The sequence below is a fragment of the Oncorhynchus clarkii genome, unplaced genomic scaffold (genome assembly GCF_045791955.1).
Source record: "Oncorhynchus clarkii lewisi isolate Uvic-CL-2024 unplaced genomic scaffold, UVic_Ocla_1.0 unplaced_contig_11889_pilon_pilon, whole genome shotgun sequence".
NCBI classification, from domain to species: Eukaryota; Metazoa; Chordata; class Actinopteri; order Salmoniformes; family Salmonidae; genus Oncorhynchus; species Oncorhynchus clarkii.
Window position 1 is genome coordinate 1 of NW_027258916.1, and position 19,765 is coordinate 19,765.

Consider the following 19,765-nt stretch of genomic DNA (forward strand, 5'->3'; position numbering starts at 1 on the left):
TATTTACAGTACCAGTCTGAGACAGGACCCTATTTACAGTACCAGTCTGAGACAGGACCCTATTTACGGTACCAGTCTGAGACAGGACCCTATTTACAGTATCAGTCTGAGACAGGACCCTATTTACAGTACCAGTCTGAGACAGGACCCTATTTACAGTACCAGTCTGAGACAGGACCCTATTTACGGTACCAGTCTGAGACAGGACCCTATTTACAGTATCAGTCTGAGACAGGACCCTATTTACAGTACCAGTCTGAGACAGGACCCTAGCTGTCCCTAGTACCAGATTAGTACCAGATTACTGGTACCAGATTAGTACCAGATACCCTAGTACCAGATTAGTACCAGATTACTGGTACCAGATTAGTACCAGATACCCTAGTACCAGATTAGTACCAGATTACTGGTACCAGATTAGTACCAGATACCCTAGTACCAGATTTGAACAGTTTAATAGCCCAATCAGGAAATGCATTACTGTTGGCTAGTAAACAACATCCTATAGCAGATCCTGTTGAAGTACAGAAACTAGCATTTATATCCCTACCTCCACACAAACACCTAATAACAGAAATCAGACACAGAAATCAGTAGTCCAATATAATTGTTATTGTAGTCAACGAGTCAATTATGACCACTGCAAACCGTCAATGCACAGAGACGCCCGCAAGCACGCAAGCACGCAAGCACACACACACACACACACACACACACACACACACACACACACACACACACACACACACACACACACACACACACACACACACACACACACACACACACAATGTGGCCATTCCAATGCAGGAAAGGGAGTGGACCATCAGTATAAATAAACACAACAACTACTGTCTAATCTAGTTCAACTGATGTTGTCCCTAAGGATAGACACAGGGCGCTCAACAGTGTGTTTGTGTGTTTGTGTCTTCTGAAGGTTTGAGTTATGAGAGAGAGAGAGAGAGAGAGAGAGAGAGAGAGAGAGAGAGAGAGAGAGAGAGAGAGAGAGAGAGAGAGAGAGAGAGAGTTGAATAAGGAAATAGCAGACACTTCAAACTGGAATGCTTTTGATGACACAAGTGAAGACCAAGTTCCAAGGTATTTAAGAATAAATTATAATAATTCATATTGTAGCTATCTGAAATTGTGTTTTAGTGTTGTTTGTAAAAAAGTATATTTTCTTACCTTTTTTTGATCCGATATAATGTTATATATTTTAAAGCATCATACACTGATTGCACAAAACATTATGACAGACTGACCAGGTGAATCCAGGTGAAAGCTATGATTCCTTATTGATATCACCTGTTAAATCTACGGGAGGAGACAGGTTAAATGAGGATGTTTATGCCTTGAGACAACTGAGACATGGATTGCGTACGTGTGCCATTCAGAGGGTGAATGGGCAAGGCAAAAAATATTTAAGCGTCTTTGAACAAGGGGGCAGTTGGTGCAAGGCGTACCGGTTTGAGTGTGTCAAGAACTGCAACACAAGAAAGCTCAACAGTTTCCCGCGTGTATCAATAATTGGTCCACCACCCAAAGGACATCCAGCCAACTTGACACAACTGTGGGAAGCGTTGGAGTTGACATGAGACCAGCATCCCTGTGAAACGCTTTTCAACACCTTGTAGAGTGTAAACCGAGTCGTATCACACATGGCACCCTATGCCCAAAATAGTGCGCTAGTTTTGTCCAGGGCCCATACTGATAGTAGTGCACTAGGGAATAGGGTGCCACCTCAGATGGCAGCCTACATCACAGATCCTTCCACAGCTTCCTTTGACATAGGTGTATACAGGACGCTACAGGCAGTAAACAGTTCCTAAAGATGAACTGGCAACTGTTCTGATACATAATGTTAGCTTTCTGTGTTCTATCCACAAACTGACAGACTGTGAATTTAATATTTCAGTTTACTGAATCCCAGAGGATAATAGATACACTCTTTTTTATGGACTTTGTTTTTTAAAAACTTTTATTATGTTTCCACTTTTCACAAATCAAATTTCACTCCTCTGGGGAAAGTAACATGAATTGATTTGATTTGATTGATTGATTTGATCGATTGATGGATTGATCGATCGATCGATTAATTGATGTGTTAATTTTCAGCACAGGGCATGACCCTAGAGACACTGGTGTGGATCAGACCATTGTAAAGGATGGGTTCCAGCTGCAGTGGTCAGAAACGTCAGAAAGACGACATCCACCACCCAGGGAAAGGCTCTCAAACCACCAACTCCACCAACCACACTGTGAGTACCTATATACACCTAACACCTCCAACCACACTGTGAGTACCTATATACACCCAACACGTCCAACCACACTGTGAGTACCTATATACACCCAACACCTCCAACCACACTGTGAGTACCGACATACACCCAAATCCATCAACCACACTGTGAGTACCTATAAACACCCAACACCTCCAACCACACTGTGAGTACCTATATACACCCAACACCTCCAACCACACTGTGAGTACCGACATACACCCAAATCCATCAACCACACTGTGAGTACCTATAAACACCCAACACCTCCAACCACACTGTGAGTACCTATATACACCCAACACCTCCAACCACACTGTGAGTACCGACATACACCCAAATCCATCAACCACACTGTGAGTACCTATAAACACCCAACACCTCCAACCACACTGTGAGTACCTATATACACCCAACACCTCCAACCACACTGTGAGTACCTATATACACCCAACACCTCCAACCACACTGTGAGTACCTATATACACCCAACACCTCCAACCACACTGTGAGTACCTATATACACCCAACACCTCCAACCACACTGTGAGTACCTATATACACCCAACACCTCCAACCACACTGTGAGTACCTATATACACCCAACACGTCCAACCACACTGTGAGTACCTATATACACCCAACACCTCCAACCACACTGTGAGTACCTATATACACCCAACACGTCCAACCACACTGTGAGTACCTATATACACCCAACACGTCCAACCACACTGTGAGTACCTATATACACCCAACACCTCCAACCACACTGTGAGTACCTATATACACCCAGCCAATGTGAGTAAGACCTTTAAACAGGTCAACAATCACAAGGCCGCAGGGCCAGACAGATTACCAGGATGTGTACTGTCAGAATGCACTGACCAACTGTCAAGTGTCTTCACTGACATTTTCAACCTCTCCCTGTCCAAGTCTGTAATACCAACATGTTTCAAGCAGACCACCATAGTGCCTGTGCCCAAGAACACTAAGGTAACCTGCCTAAACGACTACCGACCCATAGCAATCACATCTGTTGCCATGAAATGCTTGGAAAGGCTGATCATGGCTCACATCAACACCATTATCCCAGAAAGAAGGTATTGCGAACGGCCCAGTACATCACCCGTGCCAAGCTTCTTGCCATCCATGACCTCTATACCAGGCGGTGTCAGAGGAAGGCCCTAAAAATTGTCCACCACCCTAGTCATAGATTGTTCTGGACCGAGAGACTGAGAGACTGAGAGACTGAAAAACAGCTTCTATCTCAAGGCCATCAGACTGTTAAACAGCCACCACTAACATTGAGTGGCTGCTGCCAACACACTGACACTGACACTGACTCAACTCCAGCCACTTTAATAATGGGAATTGATGGGAAATGATGTAAATATATCACTAGCCACTTTAAACAATGCTACCTTATATAATGTTACTTACCCTACATTATTCATCTCATATGCATACGTATATACTGTACTCTATATCATCGACTGTATCCTTATGTAATACATGTATCACTAGCCACTTTAACTATGCCACTTTGTTTACATACTCATCTCATATGTATATACTGTACTCGATACCATCTACTGTATCTTGCCTATGCTGCTCTGTACCATCACTCATTCATATATCCTTATGTACATATTCTTTATCCCCTTCCACTGTGTATAAGACAGTAGTTTTGGAATTGTTAGTTAGATTACTTGTTGGTTATTACTGCATTGTCGGAACTAGAAGCACAAGCATTTCGCTACACTCGCATTAACATCTGCTAACCATGTGTATGTGACAAATAAAATTTGATTTGATTTGATTTGATTCTCCCTGCTACCTTACGGCAAGTGGTACCGGAGCACAAAGTCTAGGTCCAAAAGGCTTCTAAACAGCTTCTACCCCCCCAAGCCATAAGACTCCTGAACATCTAATCAAATGGCTACCCAGACTACTTGCTTTGCCCCCCCCTTCTTTGCTGCTGCTACTCTCTGTTATTATCTATGCATAGTCACTTTAATAACTCTACCTACATGTACATATTATCTCAATTACCTCGGCACCGGTGCCCCCAGACATTGACTCTGTACCGGTACCCCCTGTATATAGCCTCCACATTGACTCTGTACTGGTACCCCCTGTATATAGCCTCCACATTGACTCTGTACCGGTACCCCCTGTATATAGCCTCCACATTGATTCTGTACCGGTACCCCTGTATATAGCCTCCACATTGACTCTGTACCGGTACCCCCTGTATATAGCCTCCACATTGACTCTGTACTGGTACCCCCTGTATATAGCCTCCACTTTGATTCTGTACCGGTACCCCCTGTATATAGCCTCCACATTGATTCTGTACCGGTACCCCCTGTATATAGTCTCCACATTGACTCTGTACCGGTACCCTCTGTATATAGCCTCCACATTGACTCTGTACCGGTACCCCCTGTATATAGTCTCCACATTGATTCTGTACCGGTACCCCCTGTTTATAGTCTCCACATTGACTCTGTACCAGTACCCTCTGTATATAGCCTCCACATTGACTCTGTACCGGTACCCCCTGTATATAGCCTCCACATTGACTCTGTACCGGTACCCCCTGTATATAGCCTCCACATTGATTCTGTACCGCTACCCCCTGTATATAGCCTCCACATTGATTCTGTACCGGTACCCCCTGTATATAGCCTCCACATTGACTCTGTACCAGTACCCCCTGTATATAGCCTCCACATTGACTCTGTACTGGTACCCCCTGTATATAGCCTCCACATTGATTCTGTACCGCTACCCCCTGTATATAGCCTCCACATTGACTCAGTACCGGTACCCCCTGTATATAGCCTCCACATTGATTCTGTACCGGTACCCCCTGTATATTGCCTCCACATTGATTCTGTACCGGTACCCCCTGTATATAGCCTCCACATTGACTCTGTACCAGTACCCACTGTATATAGCCTCCACATTGACTCTGTACTGGTACCCCCTGTATATAGCCTCCACATTGATTCTGTACCGGTACCCCCTGTATATAGCCTCCACATTGACTCTGTACCGGTACCCCCTGTATATAGCCTCCACATTGACTCTGTACCGGTACCCTCTGTATATAGCCTCCACATTGACTCTGTACCGGTACCCCCCCTGTATATAGTCTCCACATTGACTCTGTACCATAATACCCTGTATATAGCCTCTACATTGACTCTGTACCGGTACCCCCCCTGTATATAGCCTCCACATTGACTCTGTACCGGTACCCCCTGTATATAGCCTCCACATTGACTCTGTACCGGAACCCCCTGTATATAGTCTCCACATTGACTCTGTACCGGTACCCCCTATATATAGCCTCCACATTGACTCTGTACCGGTACCCCCTGTATATAGCCTCCACATTGACTCTGTACCGGTACCCCCTATATATAGCCTCCACATTGACTCTGTACCGGTACCCCCTGTATATAGCCTCCACATTGACTCTGTACCGGAACCCCCTGTATATAGCCTCCACATTGACTCTGTACCGGTACCCCCTGTATATAGCCTCCACATTGACTCTGTACCGGAACCCCCTGTATATAGCCTCCACATTGACTCTGTACCGGTACCCCCTGTATATAGCCTCCACATTGACTCTGTACCGTAATACCCTGTATATAGCCTCCACATTGACTCTGTACCGTAATACCCTGTATATAGCCTCCACATTGACTCTGTACCGGTACCCCCTGTATATAGCCTCCACATTGACTCTGTACCGGAACCCTCTGTATATAGCCTCCACATTGACTCTGTACCGGTGCCCCCTGTATATAGCCTCCACATTGACTCTGTACCGGTACCCCCTGTATATAGCCTCCACATTGACTCTGTACCGGTACCCCCTGTATATAGCCTCCACATTGACTCTGTACCGGTACCCCCTGTATATAGCCTCCACATTGACTCTGTACCGGAACCCCCTGTATATAGCCTCCACATTGACTCTGTACCGGTACCCCCTGTATATAGCCTCCACATTGACTCTGTACCGGAACCCCCTGTATATAGCCTCCACATTGACTCTGTACCGGTACCCCCTGTATATAGCCTCCACATTGACTCTGTACCAGTACCCCCTGTATATAGCCTCCACATTGACTCTGTACCGGTACCCCCTGTATATAGCCTCCACATTGACTCTGTACCGGAACCCCCTGTATATAGCCTCCACATTGACTCTGTACCGGTACCCCCTGTATATAGCCTCCACATTGACTCTGTACCGGTACCCCCTGTATATAGCCTCCACATTGACTCTGTACCGGTACCCCCTGTATATAGCCTCCACATTGACTCTGTACCGGAACCCCCTGTATATAGCCTCCACATTGACTCTGTACCGGTACCCCCTGTATATAGCCTCCACATTGACTCTGTACCGGAACCCCCTGTATATAGCCTCCACATTGACTCTGTACCGGTACCCCCTGTATATAGCCTCCACATTGACTCTGTACCGGAACCCCCTGTATATAGCCTCCACATTGACTCTGTACCGGTACCCCCTGTATATAGCCTCCACATTGACTCTGTACCGTAATACCCTGTATATAGCCTCCACATTGACTCTGTACCGTAATACCCTGTATATAGCCTCCACATTGACTCTGTACCGGAACCCCCTGTATATAGCCTCCACATTGACTCTGTACCGGTACCCCCTGTATATAGCCTCCACATTGACTCTGTACCGGAACCCCCTGTATATAGCCTCCACATTGACTCTGTACCGGTACCCCCTGTATATAGCCTCCACATTGACTCTGTACCAGTACCCCCTGTATATAGCCTCCACATTGACTCTGTACCGGTACCCCCTGTATATAGCCTCCACATTGACTCTGTACCGGAACCCCCTGTATATAGCCTCCACATTGACTCTGTACCGGTACCCCCTGTATATAGCCTCCACATTGACTCTGTACCGGTACCCCCTGTATATAGCCTCCACATTGACTCTGTACCGGTACCCCCTGTATATAGCCTCCACATTGACTCTGTACCGGTACCCCCTGTACATAGTCTCCACATTGGCTCTGTACCGGCACCCTCTGTATATAGCCTCCACATTGACTCTGTACCGGTACCCCCTGTATATAGCCTCCACATTGACTCTGTACCGGTACCCCCTGTGTATAGCCTCCACACTGACTCTGTACTGGTACCCCCTATATATAGCCTCCACATTGATTCTGTACCGGTACCCCCTGTATATAGTCTCCACATTGACTCTGTACCGGTACCCTCTGTATATAGCCTCCACATTGACTCTGTACCGGTACCCCCTGTATATAGTCTCCACATAGACTCTGTACCGGTACCCCCTGTATATAGCCTCCACATTGACTCTGTACCGGTACCCTCTGTATATAGCCTCCACATTGACTCTGTACCGGTACCCCCCCTGTATATAGCCTCCACATTGACTCTGTACCGGTACCCCCTGTATATAGCCTCCACATTGACTCTGTACCGGTACCCTCTGTATATAGCCTCCACATTGACTCTGTACCGGTACCCCCCCTGTATATAGTCTCCACATTGACTCTGTACCATAATACCCTGTATATAGCCTCTACATTGACTCTGTACCGGTACCCCCCCTGTATATAGCCTCCACATTGACTCTGTACCGGTACCCCCTGTATATAGCCTCCACATTGACTCTGTACCGGAACCCCCTGTATATAGTCTCCACATTGACTCTGTACCGGTACCCCCTATATATAGCCTCCACATTGACTCTGTACCGGTACCCCCTGTATATAGCCTCCACATTGACTCTGTACCGGAACCCCCTGTATATAGCCTCCACATTGACTCTGTACCGGTACCCCCTGTATATAGCCTCCACATTGACTCTGTACCGGAACCCCCTGTATATAGCCTCCACATTGACTCTGTACCGGTACCCCCTGTATATAGCCTCCACATTGACTCTGTACCGTAATACCCTGTATATAGCCTCCACATTGACTCTGTACCGTAATACCCTGTATATAGCCTCCACATTGACTCTGTACCGGTACCCCCTGTATATAGCCTCCACATTGACTCTGTACCGGAACCCTCTGTATATAGCCTCCACATTGACTCTGTACCGGTGCCCCCTGTATATAGCCTCCACATTGACTCTGTACCGGTACCCCCTGTATATAGCCTCCACATTGACTCTGTACCGGTACCCCCTGTATATAGCCTCCACATTGACTCTGTACCGGTACCCCCTGTATATAGCCTCCACATTGACTCTGTACCGGAACCCCCTGTATATAGCCTCCACATTGACTCTGTACCGGTACCCCCTGTATATAGCCTCCACATTGACTCTGTACCGGAACCCCCTGTATATAGCCTCCACATTGACTCTGTACCGGTACCCCCTGTATATAGCCTCCACATTGACTCTGTACCAGTACCCCCTGTATATAGCCTCCACATTGACTCTGTACCGGTACCCCCTGTATATAGCCTCCACATTGACTCTGTACCGAAACCCCCTGTATATAGCCTCCACATTGACTCTGTACCGGTACCCCCTGTATATAGCCTCCACATTGACTCTGTACCGGTACCCCCTGTATATAGCCTCCACATTGACTCTGTACCGGTACCCCCTGTATATAGCCTCCACATTGACTCTGTACCGGAACCCCCTGTATATAGCCTCCACATTGACTCTGTACCGGTACCCCCTGTATATAGCCTCCACATTGACTCTGTACCGGAACCCCCTGTATATAGCCTCCACATTGACTCTGTACCGGTACCCCCTGTATATAGCCTCCACATTGACTCTGTACCGGAACCCCCTGTATATAGCCTCCACATTGACTCTGTACCGGTACCCCCTGTATATAGCCTCCACATTGACTCTGTACCGTAATACCCTGTATATAGCCTCCACATTGACTCTGTACCGTAATACCCTGTATATAGCCTCCACATTGACTCTGTACCGGAACCCCCTGTATATAGCCTCCACATTGACTCTGTACCGGTACCCCCTGTATATAGCCTCCACATTGACTCTGTACCGGAACCCCCTGTATATAGCCTCCACATTGACTCTGTACCGGTACCCCCTGTATATAGCCTCCACATTGACTCTGTACCAGTACCCCCTGTATATAGCCTCCAAATTGACTCTGTACCGGTACCCCCTGTATATAGCCTCCACATTGACTCTGTACCGGAACCCCCTGTATATAGCCTCCACATTGACTCTGTACCGGTACCCCCTGTATATAGCCTCCACATTGACTCTGTACCGGTACCCCCTGTATATAGCCTCCACATTGACTCTGTACCGGTACCCCCTGTATATAGCCTCCACATTGACTCTGTACCGGAACCCCCTGTATATAGCCTCCACATTGACTCTGTACCGGTACCCCCTGTATATAGCCTCCACATTGACTCTGTACCGGAACCCCCTGTATATAGCCTCCACATTGACTCTGTACCGGTACCCCCTGTATATAGCCTCCACATTGACTCTGTACCGGAACCCCCTGTATATAGCCTCCACATTGACTCTGTACCGGTACCCCCTGTATATAGCCTCCACATTGACTCTGTACCGTAATACCCTGTATATAGCCTCCACATTGACTCTGTACCGTAATACCCTGTATATAGCCTCCACATTGACTCTGTACCGGAACCCCCTGTATATAGTCTCCACATTGACTCTGTACCAGTACCCCCTGTATATAGCCTCCACATTGACTCTGTACCGGTACCCCCTGTATATAGCCTCCACATTGACTCTGTACCGGAACCCCCTGTATATAGTCTCCACATTGACTCTGTACCGGTGTCCCCTGTATATAGCCTCCACATTGACTCTGTACCGGTACCCCCTGTATATAGCCTCCACATTGACTCTGTACCGGTACCCCCTGTATATAGCCTCCACATTGACTCTGTACCGGTGCCCCCTGTATATAGCCTCCACATTGACTCTGTACCGGTACCCCCTGTATATAGCCTCCACATTGACTCTGTACCGGAACCCCCTGTATATAGCCTCCACATTGACTCTGTACCGGTACCCCCTGTATATAGCCTCCACATTGACTCTGTACCGTAATACCCTGTATATAGCCTCCACATTGACTCTGTACCGTAATACCCTGTATATAGCCTCCACATTGACTCTGTACCGGAACCCCCTGTATATAGTCTCCACATTGACTCTGTACCAGTACCCCCTGTATATAGCCTCCACATTGACTCTGTACCGGAACCCCCTGTATATAGCCTCCACATTGACTCTGTACCGGAACCCCCTGTATATAGTCTACAAATGACCTCCACTAACCTTTACCCCCACCTACCGCACATTGAATTGTTACCAGTACCCCTTGTATTTAGCCTCAATATTGTTGTTTGATTTTGTTTTAGCTTATTTAGTAAGTCTTTTCTTAACTCTATTTTCTTAATTGTGCATTGTTGGTCAAAAGGGCTTGTAAAGTAAGCATTTCACCATATTCAGAGCACGTGACCTTTGATTTGATTTGACAATAGAGTAACGGAAGTGGACACTTCATTCCACCCTTTCTCCAAACAGGACGTTTATTTGATCTGATTTGACAATAGAGTAACATATAGAGTATAGATATAATAGAGTTTTTTTTTCTTCGTGTATGACATCATAGATGTGAATCAGGGATTAATAAGGTTACAGATTTTTCTAGATTTATTTGGTGTCTTTATGAATAATGACATCTTATCATTCTCACAAATATATTTTCTCCACTCAGGCACACAATACGGAACAGGCCTCTGGTAATGGTAAGTTACAATTGTCAACCTGTTTCAGAATGTAATTTGTCAACCTGTTTCAGAATGTAATTTGTCAACCTGTTTCAGAACATAATTTGTCAACCTGTTTCAGAATGTAATTTGTCAACCTGTTTCAGAATGTAATTTGTCAACCTGTTTCAGAACATCAATTGTCAACCTGTTTCAGAACATCAATTGTCAACCTGTTTCAGAATGTAATTTGTCAACCTGTTTCAGAACATCATTTGTCAACCTGTTTCAGAACGTCATTTTGCAAACCCTTTTACAATGACGACTATTGTCAGAGTTTTGTTGATACGAAACCCTCATTTCTTGATATTAAGCAAACTTCACCTTTACACATATTCCTGTCCCTTCCAGACGAAGACGTTGTCATTGCTCTGCACGACTTCAAACCAACCATGGACCAGGACCTACCGTTCAGAAAGGGAGAGAGGCTTCAGATCCTCCAGGAGTGAGTACAGTGCTGATTTACAACAACACGGTCACTCATTATTACATTAGGGAGGTGTCACGCCGACGTTTGGGTTCTCAGACAATAGTCTGATATCATATCCTCAGGGTGATAATACAGGATAGCAGTATCCTTTGGAGGCACCGTTACGTGGCTCATTTTGACGTGTAAGGAAATAGACAAAACGTGCTCTGTTGTTGTTCTTTGAAGGAATGGGGACTGGTGGCTTGCTAAGTCACTGGTGACGGGAGAGGAGGGGTGCATCCCATGTACGTACGTGGCCAGAGTAGACACCCTAGAAATAGAAAAGTAAGTGAATCTGCTCTGACACAAGTCAGCCATTTTCTTTTTGATAATTTAACACTTTGAGCATGGTTATCATACGTTTACAATACATACTTCACCATAGATCATTATAAATGAACTGAGTTGTGTTGACAGGAAATTAAAAACACTTTCCTTTCCTGTATCAGTATGCTTCCTGTATCCGTATGCTTCCTGTATCAATATACTTCCTGTATCAATATGCTTCCTGTATCAGTATGCTTCCTGTATCAGTATGCTTCCTGTATCCGTATGCTACCTGTATCAATATGCTTAATGTATCAATATGCTTCCTGTATCAGTATGCTTCCTGTATCCGTATGCTTCCTGTATCAATATGCTTCCTGTATCAATATGCTTCTTGTATCAGTATGCTTCCTGTATCCGTATGCTTCCTGTATCAATATGCTTCCTGTATCCGTATGCTTCCTGTATCAGTATGCTTCCTGTATCAGTATGCTTCCTGTATCAATATGCTTCCTGTATCAATATGCTTCCTGTATCAATATGCTTCTTGTATCAGTATGCTTCCTGTATCCGTATGCTTCCTGTATCAATATGCTTCCTGTATCCGTATGCTTCCTGTATCACTATGCTTCCTGTATCAGTATGCTTCCTGTATCAATATGCTTCCTGTATCACTATGCTTCCTGTATCAATATGCTTCCTGTATCACTATGCTTCCTGTATCAATATACATCCTGTATCAATATTCTTCCTGTATCAGTATGATTCCTGTATCAGTATGCTTCCTGTATCAATATGCTTCCTGTATCACTATGCTACCTGTATCAATATGCTTCCTGTATCACTATGCTTCCTGTATCAATATGGTTCCTGTATCAATATGCTTCCTGTATCAATATGCTTCCTGTATCCGTATGCTTCCTGTATCAGTATGCTTCCTGTATCAGTATGCTTCCTGTATCAGTATGCTTTCTGTATCACTATGCTTCCTGTATCAACATGCTTCCTGTATCAATATGCTTCCTGTATCAGTATGCTTCCTGTATCAGTATGCTTCCTGTATCAATATGCTTTCTGTATCACTATGCTTCCTGTATCAACATGCTTCCTGTATCACTATGCTTCCTGTATCAATATGCTTCCTGTATCAATATGCTTCCTGTATCAATATGCTTCCTGTATCAATATGCTTCCTGTATCAATATGCTTCCTGTATCAATATGCTTCCTGTATCAATATGCTAAGTATGTAACACATTATTTGGCGACACTTCCCTGTTCTTCCATGTATTGTAGATGGTTTTTCAAGGACCTGAGTCGTAGAGAGACAGAGCGTCTGCTCCTGGCTCCGGGGAATAAAGCCGGGTCATTTCTAGTTCGAGAGAGTGAGACCACCAAAGGTCAGAATCATCCTCTCTGCCTTTTTTAAAGTACAACATTGCCATTTTCAGAACAACACAACATTTTTTTAAATTGAAAATAGCTCCAAAAATATAATACAGAAATACTTGGAATGGTCAAATCGTCCATCTTGTACGTATAACCATATAATTGGCATTAACAGAAATGACATAGACATTAAACAAACTGATACAAGCTGATATCAAGGACTGAAAAAAAAAAAAAGCCTCATAAAGCTGTAAGCTAATCAAATTGTATTGGTCACATACACATGGTTTAGCAGATGTTAATGGGAGTGTAGCGAAATGCTTGTGCTTCTAGTTCCGACGCGCTCAGTAATATCTAACACACTAACACACTGTATGTGTCATTGACATGTCGCCCCAAAAGGTGCTCTCTCCCTGTCCATCAGAGACGTAGGGCTGGAGCATGGGGATGTGGTGAAGCACTACAAGATCCGTTCCCTGGATAACGGAGGGTTCTACATCTCTCCGTCCACCTCCTTCTCCTCCCTGCAGGAGCTGGTCAAGTACTATACCCGTGAGTTAAAAATGACCACGAACATCAAGGTTATATATTTGAGGTTAAAGTTCATATGACCATAACAATACTCCATAATGACATCACAATACCCCATAATGACATCACAATACTCCACAACGACATCACAATACCCCATAATGACATCACAATACTCCACAACGACATCACAATACCCCATAATGACATCACAATACTCCACAACGACATCACAATACCCCATAATGACATCACAATACCCCATAATGACATCACAATACCCCATAATGACATCACAATACTCCATAACGACATCACAATACCCCATAATGACATCACAATACTCCACAACGACATCACAATACCCCATAATGACATCACAATACTCCATAACGACATCACAATACCCCATAATGACATCACAATACCCCATAATGACATCACAATACCCCATAATGACATCACAATACTCCATAACGACATCACAATACCCCATAATGACATCACAATACTCCACAACGACATCACAATACCCCATAATGACATCACAATACTCCACAACGACATCACAATACCCCATAATGACATCACAATACTCCATAACGACATCACAATACCCCATAATGACATGACAATACCCCATAATGACATCACAATACCCCATAATGACATCACAATACCCCATAATACAGACCCGGGTTTGATCCTGGTTATATATTTCTTTCTCTTTATATCCCCTGGATAGTCTACTGTTGAAGTGTCCTGGGGGTAAAGAACACCTTTTTAGAAACAAAACAAGAAAAAAATAACATAAGGAGGGTTTGAGGTTAAAGTTCATTTGACCTCTTTAAAGGTCAAGGAGTAAAAAGCCGTAGACTGGAATCCGATCATCGCGTAGCATTTCAAAGTAAACCAGCTAACTACACCGATGTTTTTGGCGGTGGTGGTCGTCGTGGTTCACTTGTGATTGCGCAACGTGCTGTCACTGCTTAATGAACAATCTCTTACCTTATCACAGCTTCAACAAAACATAACAACTTGACTTCCTTACATGTAAAATAGACCAAAGAGGCCAACCTACATCTATACGTTACCCGTATGAGAGGATGAGGATCTTACTATCAGCTGGCAGAAAGTACGTCAACTCTTCATATATAGTGAAGTAAAGTCTTCTTGATTGGAAGCTTTAAGGAGGTTCTCTGCCTCATGTTGTGAACTGCTTCATTTCCTGTCGAGGTGAGCAGTGTTTTCTAATCTATTGTGGTGGCCTTATGACCAAATAACCAGCCCCCCCCCAGACACATTCGTAAGTCAGATAGGTTCTCTCATGAAATCATACAACGGTTGTAGACTACAATGAAATGGTTGCTTATGAGCCCTTTCCAACGATGTAGAATATATGTATTTGTAGCATAAGAGGAATACAATACACAAGAATGGAGCTATATACAGGGAGAACCAGTACCTAGTCAATGTGGAGGCTATATACAGGGAGTACCAGTACCTAGTCAATGTGGAGGCTATATACAGGGAGAACCAGGACCTAGTCAATGTGGAGCTATATACAGGGAGTACCAGTACCAAGTCAATGTGGAGCTATATACAGGGAGTACCAGTACCAAGTCAATGTGGAGCTATATACAGGGAGTACCAGTACCAAGTCAATGTGGAGCTATATACAGGGAGTACCAGTACCAAGTCAATGTGGAGCTATATACAGGGAGTACCAGTACCAAGTCAATGTGGAGCTATATACAGGGAGTACCAGTACCAAGTCAATGTGGAGCTATATACAGGGAGTACCAGTACCTAGTCAATGTGGAGCTATATACAGGGAGTACCAGTACCAAGTCAATGTGGAGCTATATACAGGGAGTACCAGTACCAAGTCAATGTGGAGCAATATACAGGGAGTACCAGTACCAAGTCAATGTGGAGCTATATACAGGGAGTACCAGTACCTAGTCAATGTGGAGCTATATACAGGGAGTACCAGTACCTAGTCACTCTGGAGGCTATATACAGGGGGTACCAGTACCAAGTCAGTGTGGAGCTATATACAGGGGGTACCAGTACCAAGTCAGTGTGGAGCTATATACAGGGAGTACCAGTACCAAGTCAATGTGGAGCTATATACAGGGAGTACCAGTACCTAGTCAATGTGGAGCTATATACAGGGAGTACCAGTACCTAGTCAATGTGGAGCTATATACAGGGAGTACCAGTACCAAGTCAATGTGGAGCTATATACAGGGAGTACCAGTACCTAGTCACTCTGGAGGCTATATACAGGGGGTACCAGTACCAAGTCAGAGTGGAGCTATATACAGGGGGTACCAGTACCAAGTCAGTGTGGAGCTATATACAGGGAGTACCAGTACCAAGTCAATGTGGAGCTATATACAGGGAGTAACAGTACCTAGTCAATGTGGAGCTATATACAGGGAGTAACAGTACCTAGTCAATGTGGAGCTATATACAGGGAGTACCAGTACCTAGTCAATGTGGAGCTATATACAGGGAGTAACAGTACCTAGTCAATGTGGAGCTATATACAGGGAGTAACAGTACCAAGTCAATGTGGAGCTATATACAGGGAGTACCAGTACCAAGTCAATGTGGAGCTATATACAGGGAGTACCAGTACCAAGTCAATGTGGAGCTATATACAGGGAGTACCAGTACCAAGTCAATGTGGAGCTATATACAGGGAGTACCAGTACCAAGTCAATGTGGAGCTATATACAGGGAGTACCAGTACCAAGTCAATGTGGAGCTATATACAGGGAGTACCAGTACCAAGTCAATGTGGAGCTATATACAGGGAGTACCAGTACCAAGTCAATGTGGAGCTATATAAAGGGAGTACCAGTACCAAGTCAATGTGGAGCTATATACAGGGAGTACCAGTACCAAGTCAATGTGGAGCTATATACAGGGAGTACCAGTACCAAGTCAATGTGGAGCTATATACAGGGAGTACCAGTACCAAGTCAATGTGGAGCTATATACAGGGAGTACCAGTACCAAGTCAATGTGGAGCTATATACAGGGAGTACCAGTGCCAAGTCAATGTGGAGCTATATACAGGGAGTACCAGTACCAAGTCAATGTGGAGCAATATACAGGGAGTACCAGTACCAAGTCAATGTGGAGCTATATACAGGGAGTACCAGTACCAAGTCAATGTGGAGCTATATACAGGGAGTACCAGTACCAAGTCAATGTGGAGCTATATAAAGGGAGTACCAGTACCAAGTCAATGTGGAGCTATATACAGGGAGTACCAGTACCAAGTCAATGTGGAGCTATATACAGGGAGTACCAGTACCAAGTCAATGTGGAGCTATATACAGGGAGTACCAGTACCAAGTCAATGTGGAGCTATATACAGGGAGCACCAGTACCAAGTCAATGTGGAGCTATATACAGGGAGTACCAGTACCAAGTCAATGTGGAGCTATATACAGGGAGTACCAGTACCAAGTCAATGTGGAGCAATATACAGGGAGTACCAGTACCAAGTCAATGTGGAGCTATATACAGGGAGTACCAGTACCAAGTCAATGTGGAGCTATATACAGGGAGTACCAGTACCAAGTCAATGTGGAGCTATATACAGGGAGTACCAGTACCAAGTCAATGTGGAGCTATATACAGGGAGTACCAGTACCAAGTCAATGTGGAGCTATATACAGGGAGTACCAGTACCAAGTCAATGTGGAGCTATATACAGGGAGTACCAGTACCAAGTCAATGTGGAGCTATATACAGGGAGTACCAGTACCAAGTCAATGTGGAGCTATATACAGGGAGTACCAGTACCAAGTCAATGTGGAGCTATATACAGGGAGTACCAGTAGCAGATCAATGTGGAGCTATATACAGGGAGTACCAGTACCAAGTCAATGTGGAGCTATATACAGGGAGTACCAGTACCTAGTCAATGTGGGGCTATATACAGGGAGAACCAGGACCTAGTCAATGTGGAGCTATATACAGGAAGTACCAGTACCAAGTCAATGTGGAGCTATATACAGGGAGTACCAGTACCAAGTCAACGTGGAGCTATATACAGGGAGTACCAGTACCAAGTCAATGTGGAGCTATATAAATATAGCAAATATTATATAAATACTATACAAATCCTCAGCAATCTACACATGATACCCCATAATGACATCACAATACCCCATAATGACATCACAATACCCCATAATGACATCACAATACCCCATAATGACATCACAATACCCCATAATGACATGACAATACCCCATAATGACATCACAATACCCCATAATGACATGACAATACCCCATAATGACATCACAATACCCCATAATGACATGACAATACCCCATAATGACATCACAATACCCCATAATGACATGACAATACCCCATAATGACATCACAATACCCCATAACGACATCACAATACCCCATAATGACATCACAATACTCCATAATGACATCACAATACTCCATAATGACATCACAATACTCCATAATGACATCACTATACTCCATAACGACATCACAATACCCCATAATGACATCACAATACTCCATAATGACATCACAATACCCCATAACGACATCACAATACCCCATAATGACATCACAATACTCCATAATGACATCACAATACCCCATAACGACATCACAATACTCCATAATGACATCACAATACTCCATAATGACATCACAATACCCCATAATAACATAAAAAATACCCCATAATGACATCACACTACTCCATAATGACATCACAATACTCCATAATGACATCACAATACTCCATAACGACATCACAATACTCCATAACGACATCACAATACTCCATAATGACATCACAATACTCCATAATGACATCACAATACCCCATAACGACATCACAATACTCCATAACGACATCACAATACTCCATACCGACATCACAATACTCCATAATGTCATCACAATACCCCATAATGACATCACAATACTCCATAATGACATCACAATACTCCATAATGACATCACAATACTCCATAACGACATCACAATACTCCATAACGACATCACAGTACTCCATAACGCCATCACAGTACTCCATAATGACATCACAATACTCCATAATGACATCACAATACTCCATAATGACATCACAATACTCCATAATGACATCACAATACCCCATAATGACATCACAATACTCCATAATGACATCACAATACTCCATAATGACATCACAATACTCCATAGCGACATCACAATACTCCACAATGACATCACAATACTCCATAATGACATCACAATACCCCGTAATGACATCACAATACTCCATAATGACATCACAATACTCCATAACGACATCACAATACTCCATAACGACAAAAGTGAAATGTTAGCACATGAATAAAAAAACAAACAGGCTAATCCTAAGTGGTGCAGCGGTTTAAGGCACTGCATCGCAGTGCTTGAGGCATCACTACAGACCCGGGTTTGATCCTGGGTGTGTTGCAGCTGGCTGCGACTGGGATACCCATGAAGTGGCACGCATTGGTGCGGCTGGCTTCCTGGGTTAAGTGGGTAGTGTGTCGAGAAGCAGTGCGGCTTGGCAGAGTTGTGTTTCGGAGGACCCATGGCTCTTGACCTTTGCCTCCCCTGAGTCCGTACAAGACTTGCAGCGATGAGAATGTAACTACCAATTGGATATCATGAAAAAGGGTCAAAAAATCTAAAAATGGAAATACCTTATTTACTTAAGAATTCAGACTCGAAATTGAGCTCAGGTGCATCCTGTTTCCATTGATCATCCCTGAGATGTTTTTCAAACTTGATTGGAGTCCACCTGTGGTACATTTCAATTGATTGGACATGATTTGGAAAGGCACACACCTGTCTATATAAGGTCCCACAGTTGACAGTGCATCTCAGAGCAAAAACCAAGCTATGAGGTAGAAGGAA

At 44.3% G+C, this 19,765-nt stretch overlaps 1 protein-coding gene across 1 annotated transcript in view; it reads left to right on the forward strand.

Moving 5' to 3' along the window:
• Positions 1-862: 862 nt before the first annotated feature.
• Positions 863-19,765, forward strand: part of LOC139399188 (tyrosine-protein kinase Lck-like) — a 46,366-nt gene continuing 27,463 nt past the window's right edge. The window contains exons 1-7 of the mRNA XM_071144704.1: positions 863-1,098; positions 2,116-2,258; positions 11,105-11,135; positions 11,508-11,601; positions 11,812-11,910; positions 13,188-13,291; positions 13,683-13,832. Of these exons, the coding sequence (XP_071000805.1) occupies positions 2,166-2,258; positions 11,105-11,135; positions 11,508-11,601; positions 11,812-11,910; positions 13,188-13,291; positions 13,683-13,832 (571 nt within the window). The 5' untranslated portion in view covers positions 863-1,098; positions 2,116-2,165. The remainder of the gene's footprint in view (positions 1,099-2,115; positions 2,259-11,104; positions 11,136-11,507; positions 11,602-11,811; positions 11,911-13,187; positions 13,292-13,682; positions 13,833-19,765) is intronic.